The following is a 17,607-nucleotide window of genomic DNA, read 5'->3' on the forward strand; positions in this document are numbered from 1 at the left end:
AGGAAGTATCTGGATACGTGATTGGTCACTAGAAGCCAAGGGATAAGGTCTTGGTAATTTCTGACCCTCTCTAATGGAATTGGGGCTTGTATCTTGTCTTCATTGTCCTCGATAGTATAGGTGGATTATCTCATTCGCAATTGTCTGTTTCCTCTCTGGGTCACGATTGCTGGTAGCTTCCACCTCCTTTCGACCCTCCTGGTGCGAAATAATAGTCCTTTTTATAGGTCTCTTATCAGCAGTGAGCTCCACAGTTTGTTTGTTTATTTATACCGCACGCCGAACCCTAAGGTAACAGTGAGATTAGTCTGGATTTTCAAATTGCGCAGGAATTTCCTCGAGCCACAGGTTCTGGTTTGAGGTCAGGTTTTGATTTCTTGGGTTGTACCACCTTCTTCCCCCCTAATTTCTTTCTTCTCCTTTGGTAAAAGATGCAGTACTCTGGGTGGGGGTGATGGATGGGGTGCAGTCCCATCTCTTCCAAAGGTTCAACAATGATATGATATGATATGATATGATATTGTATTTGTATCGCGCTCGCACACAAGTGTTTCAGAGCGCGACAAGGCAAGGGAGGGGAACAGGGGAGAACAAAACAGCGATCTTAATAGGCCCAGTGACATTGAAAACGTGCAAGTGCATGGGAAGGGAAAGGGGAAAGGTGCATGGAAGGGGGAGAGTGGAAAGTGCGTAGCGGAGGATGAACAGATAAATAATAATAAATACAAATAAAATAGATAATTAGCAATGAACAGGGGTAGTGCAGCCAGCAAGTGGCAAGTGCTGTGTTTACGGCAGCAGAACTGGGTAAGTCTGATAAGTGCATAAAAAGAAGAAAATGGGGGTGTGGGGGTCTGTATGGGTACAGGTACAGTCCCCAGTGCAAGGGGTGGCCCGAGGGAGTGCAGAAGGGTGGCAGGGTGAGCAGGTACCTGGGCTAAGGGGACAGAGGGTGGCCAGGTTAACAGTGCCAAGAGAGAGCAGATCAGCCAGGGAGAGGGGGGGCAAAGGCAGATGCAAAGAGGAAGGTCTTGAGGTGCGTCGGAACCAGAGATGGTTCTCCTCAAGTTTTAGAGTTGCATGGAGGTTATTCCAGAGAGAGGACCCAGCCAAAGACAGAGATCTACCCTCGGCTTATTTCTTTGAGAAACGACTGACGCTGAGGGAGTTAGAGTTAGAGGAGCGAAGAGCTCGAGAGGGGAGGTTTGTTTGTTTGTTTGTTTGTTTATTCATTTGTTAAGCGCACCAGACTCGTAAGTAAAAGGGCGCAATGACAAGGAAATGCAAGGCTTACATGATTACGTGTACACAGGTTACAGACAGGATATATACAATATGAACAATAGGACTGTGGCAAGTTTGCATGATTACGGGATATATACAATATGAACAATAGGACTGAAGCAATATTGCATGATTACAGGATATATACAATATGAACAATAGGGCTGGAGCAAGGGTGCAAGCACTAGGATATAAAACGTATATGGTTACAAATGCATGGGCTGCAGTATTTACATAAAGAAAGAGTATAGCAAGATATACTGTTTCTTGATTGCAGGATAGTGTCCTCAGGGAGAGGGTGATGGGGAGCTAAGGATTGGTGGCAGTGATATGCTTTATTAAGTTTTTCCTGAAAAGTGGATATGGTTGGTCAGCTCTCAACTCCTGGGGCAGTGAGTTCCAGCTTCTGGCTGCCTTAACAGTGAAGCTGTTGCCCCCGATGGTAGTAAGTTTGTATTTGGGGATATTTAGGCAGTTAATGTTCCCCGTTCTAGTGGGTCTGAGAGAAGTTCTTCTCTGAAGTTTGTCTATAAGGTAACTGGGGGCCGCGTTGTTCAAGGCTTTGTGTGTCAGAGAGAGTGTTTTTAGAAGTATTTTATTGGATGTGGAGAGCCATTTGTGTTGATGTCTCAAGGCAGAGATGTGGGTTTTCTTATTTATGCCAAGGGCTGCTCTTAAGGCATTATTCTGTAGCGTTTGGAGCTTATTAGTGGTGGATTTGTTAGCCCCAATGTAGAGGGCATTGCAATAGTCGATTCTAGAGAGTATAAGAGCTCTAGCCAGGATCAGACAGCTATAGTCAGAGAGGAACGGTTTACCAGCTCTAAGAAGTTTGCATGTGTAAGCCGTAGACGAGGTAAGGGATTTGACCTGTTTGTCAAAGGATAGTGTGGAGTCCAAGTAGAATCCCAAGGTTTTTACTTCCTTGGAGACTTTAATGGTGTTGCCGTCAATATTGAAAGATGAGTATTCTTGACCTAGTTTTTTAATATTGGCCTGCGAACCCAGTATTATTAGTTCAGTCTTATCATCGCTCAAGCATAGGCCGTGTGTGGCCATCCATGCTTGGATGATAAGGTAAACTTTGTTCACTAGGCCCGTGTCCGTACCGTAATCCCCAGAAAGTGGTAGGAGAATCTGAGTATCATCTGCATAGTTAGTGTAGGTGACACCCAGCTGGTCCAGATCGTCGAACAGTGGCTTAGTGAAGATGTTGTAGAGGGTGGGCGAGACGCAGGATCCTTGCGGAACGCCGCATAGGATGGGTGTAGGCTCGGCAGATGCTGAGGAGGAGAAGACTCTCATGGTCCTCTCACTCAAGAAGGACTCGATCCACTTGATAGCGTCCGTGGAGAAGTGAGCTGCAGAGTCAAGGTGCCGACATAAGACCTTGTGGTTGACCAGGTCGAATGCAGCGGAGAGGCCGAGTAGGAGCAGGAGTACTGTCCTTCCTTTGTCTCTCAGCTCGTCTATCTGGGACTTAAGGTCAATTAAGGCGGTCTCAGTTCCGTGCAGTGGACGGAAGCCAGATTGTCTGTTGCCCAGGGGTTTGTGCAATTCTAAGTGCTTCTGAATTTGAATGTAGGCCGCTTTATCCAGTATTTTTAGTAAAAATGGGACCGTGGTAATAGGTCGGTAGTTTGTAGGAATGAGGGGATCAAGTGTCTGTTTCTTGAGGAGTGGTAGCACCCAGGATTGCTTGAGGTTGGCAGGTATAGTACCTGTAGCAAAAGAGGCATTTATCAGTTTGGTTATAAATGGGGAGAGTTCTCTAGCAGCGTCTTTTATTAGCTGTGCAGGGCAGATATCCCCTTTACAGTTTGAGGGCTTTAGCGATAGGATAATTTTTTCTACCTCTAGGATGGACATTTTAGAGAAGTGGAATGTGGCATTATGTGCCGGTGGTGGCTCATTTTTATTATCATTTGTATTTGCGATGGGGGGATAGCTGAAGGTATTTTGGACCCAGGCACCAGAAAGCGTTGTGGACAATGCAGAGGGTTTTAAATGTAATCCTTGCATCCACTGGGAGCCAATCGAGAGATTTCAGAGCTGGAGAGATACGATCCCAGGGCTTGAGGCCAAGGACAAGTCTCACAGTCCTGTTCTGGATTCAAAGAGTAGAGGCAGGTAGATTTAGAAAGAGGCTGTTACAATAGTCCAACCTAGAGAGAACCAGAGCTTGGAAGACAGTTAGCTTCTGGGGTAAGGAGAAGAAAGGAAGGAACAATGATGCTTGCATTCTCACCGGCTTCTGGGCCACCCCATGTCTCTAATTGGGCATTATTTATTAAATTCCAACCCTTTATTTTGGCTGATTAATACATTTGTCTCTGTGTTATCGATTATCAAGGCAGTCGGTATGGTAACAGTTGGGGGAAATTCTAGCTCAATAGCTTTTTGCTCCTTCATCAGGTGATTAGATGCCATTATCTGAGGACTTGTTTTCATTGCCTTTATAAAGTCTTATATAAAAATCATTTTTGAATGTAGCATGGCTAATAAGGTGGAATGGTCCTTAATATTATTGTTAATGGATTCATATAATTTAATAAAAGGGGTGAGGGACACTGTCAAGGCTGACATCACACTGCGGTTTTCCAAATGAAGAGGCTAATGGCCCGCAGAAGTTCTTACTGAGCAGAGAGAATACGAAATTGATGTTTTCAATGAGTCAAAGGAATCCAATGTCTCTCTAGACCTCAATCCCGCTGGTGAGGGTGGAGCAGGCAACGCTAACCCAATAGCTTCTGGAGCATTCTCTCTAAGCCTTGCTTGAACTTGTGCTGCCCAATAGCAGCTGAAGCATTCCGACTAGTCGAAGGCGTTGGTAACCCAACATTTTAAGATCTAGTTTCTTGTGCGTGTGGCGCTGTTGCGGAGGCTGGGGTATAAACCACATCTGCTGCTATTAAATTTAAAACTGATTCATTCAATAGCGGGTCTGGTAGATGAAACAGAGTCATCAACGTTGGAGTCAATACCAAGGGTGGATGCACTTGTTGAGGGAGAACAGCCATTAATCGTTCTAAGAGTTTGGCATCTGTCATCTCTCCCCCCTCTGTTGGAGGTTTTTCCAGTATACCTTTAAACCCAGCCGTAATCTTATTCCCAGGAGTTTTATCCCTTCCACTTGCCTCACTCACCTGCTGTTCCTTCGGAGGTTGGGCCATCATATCCCGTTGCGAGCTTTGGCTATCAGGTGAGGGTGTACTCGTGGATGGGCGCACCGGTGAAAGTTCAATCTGCTCACTTTGTGAGTTATGGGCATTACAGGCTTGCTACATGGTATTTCCCGGTCCTTGCACAATTGTTTTAATCCGGGGATGCATTCTACTCTGCAGGGCATATACTGTATCCATCAGTGGGTTGGTCACCGCCTGGGTCAGGACCTGCCTGGCACCTGACTGCAGTGTGACTGCACTTAGTCTTGCACTTTGGGCGAGTGCTCTGCACTGTGAGGGGCAGTTTGTAGTTTGCTCCGCCTTCTTCTCAATTAGCTGTATTTCGCCGCACTACCACAACACACCTTCTCTCTCCAGAGATTTTGGCTAACTGCTGATTGACTGCACTTAGTCTGTCATTTCATATGGTTATGTCAGACTGTTCACATGCATGAATGAACTGTTACTGTAATGATGCATGCTCACAGAGGTACGGATTTTGACAATTATGTGTATAATTGATAATTTGAGTCCTGATCCAACCATGAAGTATTTGCAGGTCACACAGTTCACAAACAAGGACTTGATTACCTATATTTGCCAGGCAACAAGGCTTTGTCTTGCTGCTGAACTGTCCTTGTTAGCCTGGTCGTTTCCTATTGTAGGGGTCTGCAACCTGCAGCTCTCCCGATATTTTGAACTACAGCTCCCATTATCCCTCACAATTGAATATGCTGGTTAGGGCTGATAGGAGTTGCTATGCAAAACATACAGAGATCCAAAGGATTCTCTCCAGCGGTTTTGGACTATTAATGCCATGATTCTTCTCTATTCACTATGCTGGCTAGGGCTAATGGGTATTGTAGTCCAAATGTGCAAACCTCTTCCCAAAAGGGTGCTGCAGATGCTGATTATTCATGCTCTTCAGTGGTTCAAGATGTTTGGCTCTATCCAAACTACTTTGTAAGTAATGGGTATCTTATGGACATTTTTTGATTGATGGCTGCCAGCTGGATCCTGGAACTTAATTTAAAACGAAGTCAAATGTAACACCCTACAAAGTGGATAAGTATTCTAAGTAAATTACTAATTGAGCTTAAAGAATATATTTGACCAAAGTTGATCATTTGTTTTTCTTAACTTCACAAAGAATACTCCTTTGGAGATCCAGGCTAAAGTCATACTGTGCCATGCTCACCCCAGCTAGTATAATCACAGTCCGATGTTTTTCATCCATGTTTTTAACTCCTTGTTTGCTCCAGCCCTGACAGCATGTTAGAAAGCATGCTCTGTGGTCCTATGAAAGGAATGGGCTCATATGGTTGGGTCCCTGATGGAAGTAAACAAGACGGGAGCAGGGGTTAGGGAGTAGCATTGGATGCTTGGCTAACACAGAAGCCTATATTGTGAGGGGAGTGAGGCTTTGTTGAGGGGCACTGGTTTAGGGTAGGGTAGGGCCTCTTTCCTCTGCAGGTGAAGGTAGAGATGCAATGCAAGGTGTTCTTTTCTGTTTAGCAGGACTAGATGTCAGGACCAACTCTAGCTGTATCTGTTGCACACTGGGGTACTGACGAGGCGCCTGAAGGGGTTTTGCAGGGTGAGGCTACACCAGGGTGAATTTCATTGAAAAGTGTAGGTCCACTGGGGGGGGCATGCGAAAAGGGAAAGGAGGTGCATTTTAATCATTGGGCAAGGATGGGGCCCATTTTTATGGAGTGTCTGTTGAAATAGTGAGATAGTCTGCATGGCATGCAGACATTGCTGGGGGTATAGTGGTGTTGGCACTGGCTGCATTAGAGCATGAAACTGGGAGATTAGCATAATTTCAGTTGCTCCCTGTAGCAGAAGCAGCCACAGGACATGGAGAATGTTCTAGTGAGAACCACGGTACACAGGAATTCTTTTAGGTGGTGATTGGGTAAAGCTATTGGGGTAATGGTGCTCCCAGGGACACATGTTCCCCGCTCCTATCCTTGTCACTCAGTGGATCGGCAATGTTGCTAACCATTATCTTGCCTCACTTTGCATGCCTACCATTGGGCACAGAGGCCCTGCTACCACTGGACCCTCTTTACTGCTCCCATTCTACAAACTAGCCATAGAACTGCTGCTGATAGTGGTGCCGCTTTCCACTGTCCTTGCCATGAAGCATGGGGTCACTGCTGTCCTGGGTCAAGCTCTCTCGTCGCTGCCCCCACTTCTGGAGTTTATGACTGCAGGATGATGAAGGCAGGGGTTACATTAGAGCAGGATTAGACAATTGCATGTTTACAGAAATGTAGTGGGTTCACACTCTTTTGAACGGGAGGCCCCTAAACCAGGACATCCAGTTTTTAACCTCGACATCACTTGCAGAAAACCTAATAAAGTTTCAGCATCCCTCATTCACAAGTCTCCACAGAATTCTAAGTTATGATTGGCCGTGCAAGCTATCACTTTTCATATAATGATAAAAGAATCACTTACCAGACACGTGTACACTTTTCTATGATGGGTAGCAGCTTTAAACGTCCATCATTTAACCCACACTGTCGTATGTCCAGTGTCTCAGGATGGGCTTGGCTCAAACTGTACTGCATGGCTGTGAGATCGAGGGAGTACAGCTGTGTGTTGAACATGCTGACAGAGGAGAAGTAGCTCGACACAGTCTTTGTCACGTCGTCATCATGCAGTTCAAATATGCAATGGAAGATGTTCAGCAAATTGGCCTCCTTTCTAATCCATTGCTTTAACCACTGATTCAGGACTTCCCTCCGGTAGACCGGGATGGGACGTGGATCAGACAATAATAGGTCATCTATTTCTTCATAAGCAATGAAGCCAAAGATATAGCGGATAAAGTTTTGGAGATGTTCCTGCTTTGAGGTACTGATGTTCTGAAGAAGGGCATTTTTTGCAGCCGTTGAGGTGACCTCACCAAATGCCCACGTGTTTAAACACTCCCCGAGCTCTTCTGCATTCTTGATTTGTTCTACACAGTGGAGGGCAGCAAAGATACTGCGTATGCTGTCATGCCGATACTCCAAAATGCTGCCAGCACTTTTCTCCATCAAAAAGAATTCACACAAGTGCTGCAGAAGGTCTGATTCATTCTCTAGATCTTTTCTTTTGATTTCTTGTAAATTCGAAATTAGATTTTCATAGGACTTTCTAGCCAGTTCCTTAAGAGATCTTTCAACGTTTACTTGGAGTTTTTTATTTCCTGCCAGCATTGGTGCCTGTGACTCTTCAACCGACACTTCTACCTCTGGCGAGATGTTCCTCAAAGTCAACTGGAGGAGGAAAGCCAGCATCCGGCTCCAGGTGTCCAGCTTATCTTTGTAACATTCAACCTTATTTACGCAACATTTAAGGTTCTGTTCTCTGCCAATCTCACATAAGGCACGATTCAAAAGTGGAAATGACACAAGACTGAAGAGTTTGTAGTCAACTATTAACTGAAAGCTAAGCTTTGATGTGAAATGTAGTTTAGAAAATGCCTCACAGTACCCCGAAACCTGCTCTTCTGCAAACTCCAGCATTACAAACGTGAATCCGAAACTCTCCTTCCACTTTCTCCAAGAATGCAACCTGGACGTAACTAAGACATGAGTCTCGGGAAGCAGTTTCTTGGTGATTATACCTGAGAGCAGGGTTCCGATGCGCATGCTAGTTTCGATGGTGACTTTTTCAGGGCATTCTTCTGAATCTTCCATATCACATCTCAGGTCATCCAGACCATCAAGAATCAGAAGCACTTTATATGAATGGAGCAGGTCACCGAGAACTGAGGGCAATTTATGGTACTTGGATTTCAGAAGATTGCTCAGGCTCACAGGGTGTTTAATGGAGTTCAGCTCCTTAAGTGTAAGATAGATAATGCAATCATAAATGCTCATCCTTTGGCCAGACCCCCAATCCCTCACAAGTTCTTCACAAAAGCATCTTTTGCCGATTCCAGCTTCGCCCAGCATCAGCATCCGCTCTGAAGTGAGAGCACCCTTTTCTCTGGTGAACATTTCTCTTGTGGTGATGGTGTCCACACACGCCTCTTGCGTGCCATTGATGGTGTCCTCACATAGCTGGGCCATGTCCAGAACGAGGAGTTCTCTGACTACACATTCATCTGATATCTTACCGCATGATGCTTTACTGCAGCAAGTTTTCATTGATTTACAGACTTCGCGCTTGAGCCAGTCAATCACCGCTGATGAAGAGAATGGGACACAAAAAGAGTAATTGAATTGAGAGGACAAAAAAACACCCTTTAATGTGCACAGTGTTACAGTCATCTTATTTGCACATCATGCAACATAACTTTGACAACAATATTATTAATCATATGCAATGTGGATTTGCAAATTACATATTCGAGCACCCTAGCCAATCAGCATCAATGCCTTGCCATGAAATTACTACTGTTGTCTATTATGAAGCTGCTGACCTCTGCCTAGCCAGATGGAGAGGCTGGGTTGCTGTCCCTTTCATGCTGGACATGTCAGCAGGACCCTGGTTAGCTTGTCGTCAGGAAAATATATTAAACACCATTTTATCTCACAATTCTCTTGATTCTGTCAAATCATGATGATCCAACAGCTCAGTATGTGGCTTGAGTGTGTAATGACTTTTTTCTTTGATCAACATTGAGCCGTGATTAAGAATCATTTGTTGCAAGTGGTCAAGAAATTTTCAAATGGGTTCTGAGTCTCGCCAAAGTTGGAGAAAATGTACTGTGATGGATCACATCCCTCCTGCTGTAAAGGACACCACGGGTGGTCAATCATTCCCATGCTTCCCTTGTCTAGTAATCTGGCACAGATTCTAAGAGAACGTAGTATGTTCTGCTCTTGGATGGCAATGAATATGCTTATGGAGGCCAAAAAGTTACGCTTGGAGTTCAAATCAGTACTTTTGGAGGAGAAATATGCATCATTAGCAACATTGGTCTTCATAAGTCAAGGCTTGCTGCATCTTGCAGGCAAATTAAAGAAAGACCACTGATTGCAAGACATGCACCTTTTGTGGGGCTTCCTGTGCTATGCACCACCACCACCCTTATTCATGCAGCATGTGTGGCATTAAGAAGATAGCATTCAATGCGTGCACTGCAGGGTAGGCCAGAAGTGAATGCCATTGCTTTCAGTGATCTCTTTCTTCTCTACTACCATTGTATTCATCACCTGGTACTGGATTCAAAATAGAAAAGTTTGAAAAAACATTTCAAAACACAGACCTTTTAGAAATCAAAGTGAGAAAATTACTGAAAAAAGAAGCAACAAGTAAAAATGATCAGAGGGAAGATGCCTGGGGGCTGCCTTAGGCTAACTTGGTGTGTTCCCTGCTTTCACTATTGAAAGCAACTGTATTCATAAAAAGGGCAGGAGGACACATGATTTTGGCTAAAGGAATATACCGTGTCTGCAGGCAGAGGCGTTGCTAGGGGGGGGCTAAGGGCTATAGCCCCTGGTCTTTTGGTTGTAGCCCCGGATAGTATCTTAGGAGCTACAACCAAAAGGCTAGCTATCCCCCAGTCCCGACAGTTCTGACATCAGCGTAGCCCTGGGTCTTTTCCAGACCTAGCAACACCCCTGTCTGCAGGGTAGGAGGGGGAGACAGGTGGTGTCCCTCATTGTAAGGTCTGTAAGTTGTACTACTACTCTGGGGAACATGAACGGGCAGATATGATGGGTGACTGCTCTGTGGGATATCAGAAAGCACTGTCACTGCAAGCAATTCAAGTGAATAAGAGGTACGGCGTGTGCTCCTTAGTTCCAGTATCTGGATTTTATCTGAAAAAAGGTATCCCATCTATTACGTATGGAGCAGAGACGTTATTTTTTGGTTTGAAAGATCACTGAATTAAGTGTGAGGGTTTCTTCTGGAGGAGGGTGCTTGGCCTGCCTCAGGGAGTCCTGCTGTGCAGGTAATCAGATATGAGTTGGGTCTGTCTTCTCTCTACTGACCTGAACTACGGTTCCCGAGGGCGTTCAACCTACCAGCGCTTTGAGGTCATACCAATGATATATAAAGCACTATATAAATGCCAAGTAACATAACATAACATAACATAACATAGCACATGGTACCTGCAGTAGAAGTCTTTCTTCTCTTCCATATGCATACAAGAAGGAATGCTGCATGTAGAAAACAGACTATCACAAACAAATACCACTTTTGGTTTGTATAGGCCTCTTCTTTGATATCTGAAAAGAAAATCAATTGTACTGAAATAGATTACACTGCACTCACTGAATTTCAAAGGCAGACATGTTTGAAAATGGTGCCACTGTGTCATCTGACAAATACAAGAGGTAGAATACTCTTGTATTTACAATACTTTCTGTTCCTACTGATGCCGCGCGCTGCTTTACTCCAATATCTTTCCAGTTTTACTTCTTCATTTTTGTTTTTTTCCAAAGAATGGTCTCTGAAGCATGACTGGACACTTTTCATTGGATACATTTGCGAATAGACAACTGTTGTTTAAAGTTGTAGAGTTTCACCATAAATCTAGGGGCTAGTACATCGAGTTATTTCCAGGGGAAATGAAAAGGAGTTGCACATGCACAAATTGAGAATGAATTAAAAACTGTATTTCAATTGTGTCAAAACGGACAGGTGGGTAATGTATGATCCTTTACACACACCATTCACACATAATTAAGTAAATGGGGCCAGATTTCAGAATCTAGGGCACAAATCACTCGAGCACAAAATAAATATTCGTCCAATACATTTGTGCACCAGCGCGAGGTTTTCCCTGGTGCTAATACTATGGCAGTGCAAAGTTTCTGCAATATGGCCCCAGATTTGTATAAATCATCAAATGGTAAAACAACACATGCAGTGCTGCAGCAGTTCTGTCTCCTATTTCTGTTCTTTCAGTTTGTAAACCTTGCAGTGCAACATGAACCATTTTGCAATCACAGATGCCATGTCAGAAGGGTTACAGGAGTTTTTTTTTAAACTGTTTAGTCACGTATTGATGGGTGTTCAAAATGATGGCTTTCTAGACTTAGGGCCTCATTAGGAGCCTGGCGGCTGTGGAATGAACAGTGCCGGTAAGGTCCATTCTGGGCCACCACATTACGGGTTTCCTCGCGGGTGGCGGAACGCATGTCTGGTCCAAACCAGACATGCATACCGCCACCCACGAGAAAACCAGGATGCTAACAACGGACCCATCATTATCGGGTCCATTGTTAGCATCCTCCCCATTCCCATTGAGCCCTTTTGGGGCTCAAATGGGAATGGGGATGTACCGGGTCCCGAGAATGGGAATTACCAGGCCCGCTAAAGTCGTCATGGCCCGGTAATTCCCTATTTTTGGACCCGGGACCCGGTTTGGGGATAGCTGTGCCAGTAAGAATGGCATGGCTACATCTAAACTCCTAATGAGGCCCTTACTCTTTAACAACCCTTCGGATGTGCACATATTTCCTAATTTGAATAGAAAATCATTGAGGTGCAGGCAGTAAAAGTGTTGTACATGCAATTTGTTTCTGGCATCTAATGAATGGTAGTGGAGATTTGGTATTTCTGTCTAGATGTAGTTATGATGACTGATCCCTATGGTCTACTGGACTGCTGAGTTGGTTACAGAGTGCAGCACTGCTCTGAAAGGAATTATAATTGAACTCCGATTACCACTGATCTGAATTCTGCTCCTGGGATGAAGGGATTGACTCTCTTTGACAGATGAAACTGAATTTAGCAAACTTTGTGACTTGATACCATGTAGGTTCAAGTGGAGATTGGGGCCCAGCAAGAAGCCATTGGGCAAGAGGACTTTTCTGTCTACTGTCCCATACATGATTGGATCAGCAGGTGGTAGAATTTGGGTGCAATAAGTACAATATGTCTTTATTAACAATTATGTTTTATAAACGGTTCTATGTCCTTTCATCGTCAGGCATTTCAAAGCCTGCAATTTATACTTGTATGAAATAACGAACAAATTAATTGAATTTCTTTTTTTGGGGGACTGGGTGATCCTGCACCTATTTTGAACTATACCCGACTCCCCAACCACTTATAAGTAGTTTCCCACCATCCCCAAAAAAATTCGATAAACTTTAACGTTATTTCGTACATGTTTAAATTGCAGGATTTGAAATGCCTGGCGATGAAAGGACGTCGAACCTTATAAACGTACCAGCTATCTAGACTTCAAATCTCAACAGAATGCGCTTGAGGTCCTAGATGAGCATCAGGCAAAAATATGTGTTACTTGATGGGAAGACATGTTTAAACTCCTTCAAAAGGCTCCAGGAAACCCCATACAAGTTGAACTGTCACATAATGTATGTCTGAATGGCTTACAAGCTAAAGCAAGCTGTATGTGTGAAAGTATATAGAATACTCACCAAATGAACATGATGCACCCACAAAAACACACACATATGTGTGGGCTATTGAAAAGCCTCATTTATTTCACAATGCATGTGAAGACAGAGTCCTGGTCATGAAAAGTGAACTAGCTCTGCAGTACTGTTAAACTAATACTGCAGAGTCTTTTTCTATGCTTTCCTCTAAACAACAACATGTTTTCTGAATCATGCAGAACAGGCCTGTGAAACCTGTCCTTGGCCTCAAGCCCAGGGATCATATCTCTCCAGGACTGAAATCTCTGCACTGGCTCCCAGTGGCTGCAAGGATTAAGTTCAAAACCCTCTGCATTGTCCACAAGGCCTTCTGGGGCCTGGGACCTCAATACCAAAAACTCTCTTTTCCTAAATATCTTCTTTCTCAAGTTCTTCGCTCATCCTCCTCCAACTCCCTCAGGGTCAGTCGTTTCTCCAAGGAATGAGTTGGGTGCAGATCTCTTTCTTCGGCTGGTGCCTCCCTCTGGAACAGCCTCCCTGCCTCCCTGAAATTTGAGGAGAATCATCTTCGGTTCCGGAAGCACCTCAAAATCTTTCTCTTTGCTTCTGCTTTTTCTCCTCATCTCCCCTGCTGACTTCCTGGCTGATACTGAAACTGCACTGGTTACCTGGCCACCCTCTGTTCTCGGGCCCCTCCCCCACCAGTCGCACACCTGCACTGCCTTCCTGGCAACCCCCACGCTTGAGGACTGTTTTCTGTACCCCTACAGTCCCACTACCAGCACTTGATTCTATTATTCTATGTACTGCACTGTCCCCTCCCTCTGCCCCCTGAACATTCCTCCTCCCCCCTTCCCATGCAATTGGGCAATGTGACTGTCACCTTGCCTAGTAGGATCGTTGTCTTTCTTCCCTCTGTTCCCCCTCCCTTGCCTCATCGCGCCTTGAAACACTTGTGTATAGGCGCGTTATAAATGCCATATCATATCATATCATATCAAAACAAAATGCTGGAATGCAATTTACATGGTGGCGTATTTATCACATGCAACATATTCGGTTGACATGTTCACAACAAATAAAGCATTCCTAAATAGAAAGAATTCTGCTGCATACTAATGACCTTCAGTTATAATACACTGTTCACACGATTAGGGTTCATTTCATATGAAATGCAAATTTCATGCACGTGACCACCAACATTTTCACTTACATTCTGTTGGGTCCCCATCATGTATTTTTAAACATGTACAAGGCGCAAGGTAAATGGAAAGTGTAAAACCAGGTAAAATCACCTTGACTTTTTCCTTTTACGATCCTTCCTGTAACACAATATAAACACCACCTACAAATGATACTTTCCAGGCAGCTTTTATTAATGACTTCTATTGAAGTAATTAATTAATTGAGGTGGATTAAATAGGAAAACCATTTCTTTCACAGTTGAATGAACATCTCATACAGGCATACATTGAACCAGAAAGGCAGAGGGGGAAAGCACAGTGGAGGTCTTAAATCTGATCCACGACCCTCCCCTGCCTTATCAATGCCCCAGCCAGGTTAAGCCAGGTTAAGTTGACCGACATATGCATTAGCAGATGGAAGGGGGATGCAAGTAGGTGGATTTCAGAAGGTTACCTTTATTTGTTTATCCATGGCTTTGAATGTTTTTTAGGAAATTACGTTTACAAGCAATGAACTTGTGATAGAGCTTTTAGCCCTATCCATTAAATGAGTTTATAGTGGTCGGTACAACATTATCTGTCTACTGACTCACCAATCCTGACAGCAGTACCTTTGAGCTAATGTTTGTTTCTCCTGTAATTTTTCATTAGGCAACTGTTACATTTACACTTTAATGTAAGCTGCTCCCTGCTGCCAAATGTTGATAATTTGTACTGTGGGGTGCAAATATAAAGGGCAAAAGGTGGTGTAAGTGAGTAGACACTGTTGGACATGCTTGCATACTTGGAATAGTTTACTTCTGATTGTGAGTGCTGCTTGTATGACAGGAGGCTCTCACAATTACATTCAAACTCTGTCCGACATGCTTAATTATCATTGTGAATACTGCTTGCCATGCAAACATGTCAGGCAGTATTTATTTGTTATTGTAAATGCTGCAGACACTTGCGCATAGGATTCACCATGCAAAGGTAAGAACGGATGTTGAATTTAGTGGTGCGTGCACGCAGTCAGGGTTATGATCGAAGTTAGGGGTGTTTTTACGCAGGTAGTGGCGTACAGCTGCAGTTTACGGGGGTGCGCATGCAGATTGACCAAAGTTTTACCTCAGTTATGGAAAATAGAGCGCATGTTGTGGGGTGCTAGTAACAGCTACAGTGGACCCCACGTAGTGTCGCCGAGGTGCTGGCTTGGTTGCGGGGGACACCACACAGTGTTTCCAGGGTGAATGAGTTTGCAGCAAAGGAGCCTTCAAAGGTAGGTGTATGTGGCTGATTTTGCTTTGTGCAGGGGCGTGTCAGGGGTGTTCCGGCTGCTACTTGCGTATACGTTTACTTTGCAGGAACAATTCCTTGAATACGCAGACCGTGCACAAAAACAACTTTCCTATAAAAAACAAAGTGGTCTTTGTATGCTGTTTGGGATGTTTCATGCAGTCCTATCCTAAGATGGCAAAATCAAAAGGGAATCATTTTTTGGGTCCGACCCAGTTACCTTTCCCTACTGTACAGAACCTCAAAAAACGTTCCGGAACTATTTAAATTAGGCTGTCTATGTATTCATGAAAACATCATGAAATTCCGTCCATTGGGCCGAAGTTGTAAGCCTCCCAATATTGCCTTGTTTATGGACGAGTGTGGCTCTATTTGTAATAGGATGTAAATGTACATAGCCCAAACCTGGGCACCTGGCTCTAGGTCTACTGTCAAAGTTTGACATTTTCTTTTCTTGAAAAGGGTATGTCTACCTCTCGGAGGCATGCCCGTGTCCCCAACTGCGCCAGAACATTCCCCAGGTGGAAGCTTTGTGTCAATCTCAATGTTTTAGTGCAGAATCCAAGATCATTTCATTTGCATTTGGGTTTATAACACACAAACCTCATTGATCCGAGGCATCATGCCAAGTAAATAAGCGACAATTGAAAGGAGGAGTCCAGGGAAAAAGTACACACTGCTCAAATTAATAGGAAAGTTTTCACAGATTTAGGAAAAACCATTCAGTTAGTCAAGGCAGAAATACCTATTGCTCGATTGTTCACTGACAGGGAGCTTGGATGGAAAATCTCCTCAATTAAATGTCCTTCACTGGTGAACTACAAGCAGATGTTGGGTAGAGGAGCAGATGCTGGGTAGAGGAGCAGATGTTGGCAAAGTAGCATTCTATCATACAAAATTGGATGGCGCTCAACAGCCTTTGGGCCTCATTACACGGAAGGCGGTGAGCCATGGCGCTATTAGCGCCATGGCTCATGCCGGTAAAATACCGGCACCGCCTTGGCGGAAAGGGGATTTACCGCCCCATTCCAAGGTTGGTGGGGCGGTAAATCCCCCTTCCGCCATTGCCCTTCCCCATTCCCATTTCTGCCCCATAGGGCTCTATGGGAATGGGGAAGGCGCTAATTACGGCACCGCAATTTTGCGGTGCCGTAATTAGCTCCGAGGTCCCTTAGCGGGTTGGTTTTTAACGCCTGCAAAAAGCAGGCGTTAAAGCACCAACCCGCAAAGGGACCTCGTAGTACGGCGGTAAGGGTTAACGGTCACCGTTGCCATTAACGGTGACCGTTAACCCTTACCGCCGTCCGTGTAATGAGGCCCTTTGTCTCAATGATGAAAAGACAGAAGTCCTCATTGTTGGAACCCCTAACAAAATAGCAACCCTCCACTCAGACTACTCCTCTATCAATATTGACGGCACCATGATCCCTGTCCTCAAACAAGTGAAACCACTTCGAGTATACATAGATGCCAACCTTACAATGTCCAAAAACATCAGTACGCTTGCATCATCCACAGCATATAAATCAAAACTTATAGCGTTAAGTCGACAATTCCTGACCCCGACAAATTGCCTCACCCTGGCCAGATCACTGGTCTTGTCCAAGTTGGACTACTGCAATGTACTTCTTGCAGGAATTTCCACCACCAACCTCAATAAACTAAAGCTTTTGCAAAATAAAGCATTAAAAGCAGCACTAGGGATAAAAAGAATACGATCATATAACCAAGACTAGGAAGGACGCCCACTGGCTGCCCGTCAAAGCAAGAATAATCTTCGAAACATTATGCATCACGCATACATGCATTACCAATAAAGTACCACTCTACATGAATAATGTTCTACAAAAAAAGAAAACGTCAGATCCCTAAGATCTAATAACAGCCAAAACCTAGTGACACCTCGGTACAATAACAACAAAGCAGGGGGCAGCAGCTTTTATGTTCTAGCTCCCAAACACTGGAACTCCCTCCCTATCTACATGAAAAAAGAGAGCTCTTTCCCATGTTAAAAAAACAACTGAAAACATGGATGTTCAACCTATACTAGCACAGAACCAAACTATGACAATTGTATTGATTTATAAATGACCTTGTAATACCAATGTTTTTTGTATCCTATGTATAACTACTGCCTATGTATACCAATACCTTAAGATGTCTGTAACCACGCCGTGATATCCCAGGGTCTGGGCGTGTAACAAATAAAAAATAAAATAGCAGATGCTGGGTAGAGGAGCAGATGCTAGGTAGAGGAGCAGATGTTGGGTAGAGGAGCAGATACTGGCCAGAGGAGCAGATGTTGGTCAGAGGAGCAGATGCTGGGTAGAGGAGCAGATGTTGGTCAGAGGAGCAGATGCTGGCTAGAGGAGCAGATGTTGGGTAGAGGAGCAGATG

The 17,607-nt window shown here is 44.3% G+C and overlaps 1 protein-coding gene across 2 annotated transcripts in view; it reads right to left on the reverse strand.

The window, feature by feature from the left end:
- The window catches only part of LOC138514228 (NLR family CARD domain-containing protein 3-like), a 159,130-nt gene that overhangs the window by 52,198 nt on the left and 89,325 nt on the right, over window positions 1-17,607 (reverse strand). For both annotated transcript variants that reach the window (XM_069629577.1, XM_069629576.1), the window contains 2 exons: window positions 10,514-10,630; window positions 6,915-8,634 (listed from right to left, as the gene is read on the reverse strand). In XM_069629577.1, coding sequence (XP_069485678.1) covers window positions 6,915-8,634; window positions 10,514-10,630 — 1,837 coding nt within the window. The remainder of the gene's footprint in view (window positions 1-6,914; window positions 8,635-10,513; window positions 10,631-17,607) is intronic.

Source organism: Ambystoma mexicanum, chromosome 12 (assembly GCF_040938575.1).
Source record: "Ambystoma mexicanum isolate Mex_15411 chromosome 12, UKY_AmexF1_1, whole genome shotgun sequence".
Classification (NCBI taxonomy): Eukaryota; Metazoa; Chordata; class Amphibia; order Caudata; family Ambystomatidae; genus Ambystoma; species Ambystoma mexicanum.